The sequence below is a fragment of the Verticillium alfalfae genome, genomic scaffold (genome assembly GCF_000150825.1).
Source record: "Verticillium alfalfae VaMs.102 supercont1.10 genomic scaffold, whole genome shotgun sequence".
Classification (NCBI taxonomy): Eukaryota; Fungi; Ascomycota; class Sordariomycetes; order Glomerellales; family Plectosphaerellaceae; genus Verticillium; species Verticillium alfalfae.
Window position 1 is genome coordinate 587,681 of NW_003315029.1, and position 4,145 is coordinate 591,825.

Below are 4,145 nucleotides of genomic sequence, written 5' to 3' on the forward strand. Positions count from 1 at the left end.
GCCAGTTTTTTTTCAGCCATGATGAAAGAGGAAAATGTCCATCAGACTTCGCTCCGAGAGTGGGAACATCGGCATCAGGCATCAAGCCGCAGCCTACAACGGCAAGAGCTCGTGTGATTACATGCATTGTTGATGGAAGTTGCCATGAGGATTGAAGGCTGGCAGTAGAACGAACAAGGCACCTTCAAGAGGAAGCAGGCTCCGAAATCTGCAATATGTGCATGTCAGAGATTATGGACTAAAAGCAAGTGGACCCTGGAAAAAGCGGCAGAGCCCCGATAGTGCAATTTTCAGCTGACCATTCCCACCCCGGTGGAAAGGCTCCACGGCCCAGGTCCCAGTCCGGCATTGCACTGACCGCCAAGCTCCTGTTGCCTGTCGAGATCCCCCCATCAACAACGAAGAACCAGGACCAACAAACACCAGCCGATTTTCCCAGTGACATACCACCCGTGCGGTGAAGCGAAACCCTACCATACCAGCCGAAAACCCACGATACCCCTCACTTTCTGCTCGCAATGTCGACTACAGAGACAGAAGGCGTCCAGCCACCGGCAAAAAAGGCAAAGCGCGGTCGAGTAAGTTTTTCACAACTCTTTCCATGCCATCCATCCCATTGCTTGAGATCCCTGTCCGCTCAAATTCTGACCCAAGAGTCTGCACAGTCCCAAACAGCAAACTCACCCAACGCCAGCCGCATCCGTGAAAACCAGCGCCGCTCGCGTGCCCAACGAAAGGAGCTCGTCGAAGACCTGCAGCGAAAAGTGCAAGAGTACGAGCAGCGAGGCATTGAAGCCTCTCTGGAAATGCAGCGTGCAGCCCGCGATGTGGCCATCGAAAACTCGAGGCTACGAGCCCTGCTCGCCCAACGGGGCGTCACGAACCACGAGATCGACACACACCTGCGGTACTGCGAGGATGGCATCCCGTGGTACAATCCGAATCAATACATGGCCACCATCCCCTTTGCTCCCTCGCCGGCAAGAACCGAGACAAACTCGTCGTCTTCACCACCCCACGGCATGACACACGACCAGCCGCCCCTCGATCCTCTGTCGGTTCTGGCCAACGCTAGCACACATCATGACTACGTTTCTAGAGCCTTTGGTGAGTTCAAGGCTGCTGCGACGCCGACAAAGTACATGGCTGTGGAGCACAGCCATGCGGCTTTTCCCGCAGCTTCGCCGCACGAGATGTCTTGCAATGCTGCAGCTCGCATCATTGCCGACATGCAAGGGCATTCGGATGACCGTAGGGCCAGGACAGCGCTGGGCTGCGGTGCGTCCGCCCGAGACTGTGTCGTGAAAAATGTGACTGTGTTCCGGGCGATGGAGCAATGATGACGGACGGCAAAGGACAAGCGACCGAGGATGACGATGACTCGCCCACGACGAAGCGCCACCCGCTGGCTCACAGACAGATCGATACCAGTGCTGTGCTGCTACCGAGGCTGCTTCGAAGCCCGGCTGGCTTTGGTCGACATATGCTCGAGCGAGCTGGAGCGAGCAAGAGTTGCATCCAGCAGTGAACGACAAAATTAATAGGCAGGCAGGGCCCCCAGACATTGCCAATCGTACAAGGGCCTCATGAAGGAACTGCGCTGGACAGATTAAGAACATGCCCGAAGAAGGCACCCACACATTGCCCTCCTATCAGTGCGGCATTGGGCAATGTGGCATGGCTTTGCGTCGAGAGACCCCACACAGATCTACGACGCATCAAGATCCATGCTGATGATGTTAGATTCCGTCAGAAAAGAATTCAACATCTCCTCTTATTAATTTTCTTGACTTCTGTTCATCTTCCGCTCCGTTCCGAGCCGCTCGTCCTGACTTCGCCGATCCGAACTGCCGTGCTGACAACTGACAAACTGGCTGCTGCCCAGTACGAACGACATGAAGCAAGAATTTTCACCCGGATGCATCATGGCCCACCACACGTGGCTCAGCTCTCCGAGGACCTGCATTGGTCTAGTCGCTTGCAGCTTGGCGTCTTTCTACCCGCCTTCCCGCCCAACCAACCCGTCAATCATCTCGCCCTGGGTGACACGACACCCTGGGTGACAGGCTGGGACCATGAGTCTTCTCGGTCGGTGGCAAGGACTGGCGGATGCGTGTCCGAATCCCTCCCATCTTCTGACGAGTTCGTGTTGATGCTCGCACGCAGAAGAAGAAAAAAGAATCCACCCTCGCTGAGTTCGACGTGCAACTCAGACACCGCGTGGTCTTTCTCCACATGTTCCGTCGCTAGTCCTTCGCGTCTCGGGAATATCGAGAATTCGCAATGAACCATAGCGTTAACTAGCGATCCTTGGCCTGAAGGTTGTCGCCTCCAGCGCCCTTCGGTGATGAGGCACGACCGCGCGACCGACGCTCATTATTAACCTTTGCGCTCTTGGCCTTTTGCCTCACGAGACACACCTCTCCTGATGCCAAAGGCCCAACAATGACAAAGAAGTTCTTCGGGGGTGGGAGCCGTCCCCAGGTACGGCCCCTAGTCCGCCGCCACGAGACACATGTCTCCATTCCGCGAAGCGCAATACGGAAAGGCCCTTCCTAGCGTACGGATGGTGCGCTCTAGCCCAGAGACGCGGTCGCTCCACCTAGGCAATGCTCAGGTAATAGGGACCGCATTTTGTGCCGCCAGCGGCCGGGTCACAATACAGATCCGTCCAAACCACCGAGGCTCGCAGCCTGGACCTCGCCGGTCTGCGACGCCACTGGGCGTGGAAACCGCAGTAGTTCCTACCACCACCGTCAATCATGCGAGCAGGACCCAGACGGCATAATGGAGTTGTACGTCTGCTCTTTGAATAAGACCCTCTTCCACCCCGCCTCGTCACTTCTCTTACCACTTTCTCCCCCGCGATTTTGGGTCACAGGCCTTCCTGATCCATTGTCCGAGGCACCCACTACTCAGCGAGGTCCGACCCCCGAAGACGACAATCGCACGCCCAGACCGACCTGAGGTGTTGAAGCAGACCGGTCGCCGTCCGGGCCATCCGAAAACGATCACCTCACCGAAGGAGAGGCCAAGGTCACACGAAGAGGAAGAAGAAGAAGACGACCAGCCTCCTGCCTACAATGGCGAGGTTCCCACCGCCTGAGGTCCTCGCCTCTTGGCCCGAGCCCAACTTTGTAGACCCCATCAACAGAGGTCCGGCTTTGATGATAGTCGAGCTCACAATCCTACCCATCGCTCTGGTCTGCCTGGCTCTTCGACTCTATGTCAGGTTATGCATCATCCGAAAGAGTTGGTGGGATGACTGGCTGATGGTCGGTGGCGCGGTACGTTCCCCCCCTGGCTCTTGTCATTGTCACATGTTAGTCGTGAGATGAATTTGGCTGATCTTTTCATCAGGTATTCGCTTCCGGAGTCACCGTCTGCGTCATCTTGGCGACCCAGTTCTACGGATGGAATCTGCACGTATGGGACTTGACGCCACAACAGATGCAGCAAGGCCGCCAGGTAAGCCGCATCACGGTGTTTTTGGTTTGGCTGTCGGCTGTGTGCTAACAAGATGCTGAAGATCTCCATTGCTGCCCAGACCATCTTCCTCTTCGCTTCTGGCCTCACCAAATTGTCCATGTTGGCCAGTTACCTGCGTATTGCACCTCTCGGCTCGGCATTCCGGAAACTCACATGGGCGACCATTTACGTCGTCTTTGCGTTGATTTGGATCTTCATCATCGTCCTCTGGACACAATGCATGTGAGTCTCGACCCCACTCCCGACACGCAACAGTTCAATCCCCCCCCTGACATGCCGCCCACCTTAGCCCCGTGGCCCACTACTGGCACCTCTCGCCCTCGTCGGCTGACAGCTGCATCGGCGAGTGGCCCCCTCTCGCCGCGCAGGCCATCACCACGGTCGTCACGGACCTCATTGTCACGGTCCTCCCGATGCCGACCCTCTGGAAGCTCCGCCTTCCCGTCTATCAGCGCATCGGCCTCATGGTCCTCTTCGGCTTCGGCGTCATCGTCGTCGTCGCCGGCGCCATGCGCACCTACTGGACCATTTACGTCACCGTTCACTTCTTCGATGTCCCTGGTACGTCCTTGCTCTGTTTATGTGGTTTGCCTTTAGTCTATTCTTGTATCCCTGCGGTGTGTGCTAGTTCTATCCTCCTGCTGCCGTATCCATGG

At 56.6% G+C, this 4,145-nt stretch overlaps 2 protein-coding genes across 2 annotated transcripts in view; both read left to right on the forward strand.

Annotated features, from left to right (window-relative positions):
• Positions 1 to 518: 518 nt before the first annotated feature.
• Positions 519 to 1,340, forward strand: VDBG_07626 (conserved hypothetical protein; the record flags this gene model as incomplete). Its single annotated transcript, XM_003002121.1, has 2 exons — positions 519 to 578; positions 666 to 1,340. 2 exons carry the CDS (start codon positions 519 to 521, stop codon positions 1,338 to 1,340), a joined length of 735 nt encoding a protein of 244 aa, XP_003002167.1.
• Positions 1,341 to 2,486: 1,146 nt separating this feature from the next.
• Positions 2,487 to 4,145, forward strand: part of VDBG_07627 (conserved hypothetical protein) — a gene marked incomplete at both ends in the record, with an annotated part of 2,035 nt that continues 376 nt past the window's right edge. Inside the window, 4 exons of the mRNA XM_003002122.1 lie at positions 2,487 to 3,287; positions 3,361 to 3,468; positions 3,530 to 3,711; positions 3,779 to 4,116. Coding sequence (XP_003002168.1) covers positions 3,084 to 3,287; positions 3,361 to 3,468; positions 3,530 to 3,711; positions 3,779 to 4,116 — 832 coding nt within the window. The remainder of the gene's footprint in view (positions 3,288 to 3,360; positions 3,469 to 3,529; positions 3,712 to 3,778; positions 4,117 to 4,145) is intronic.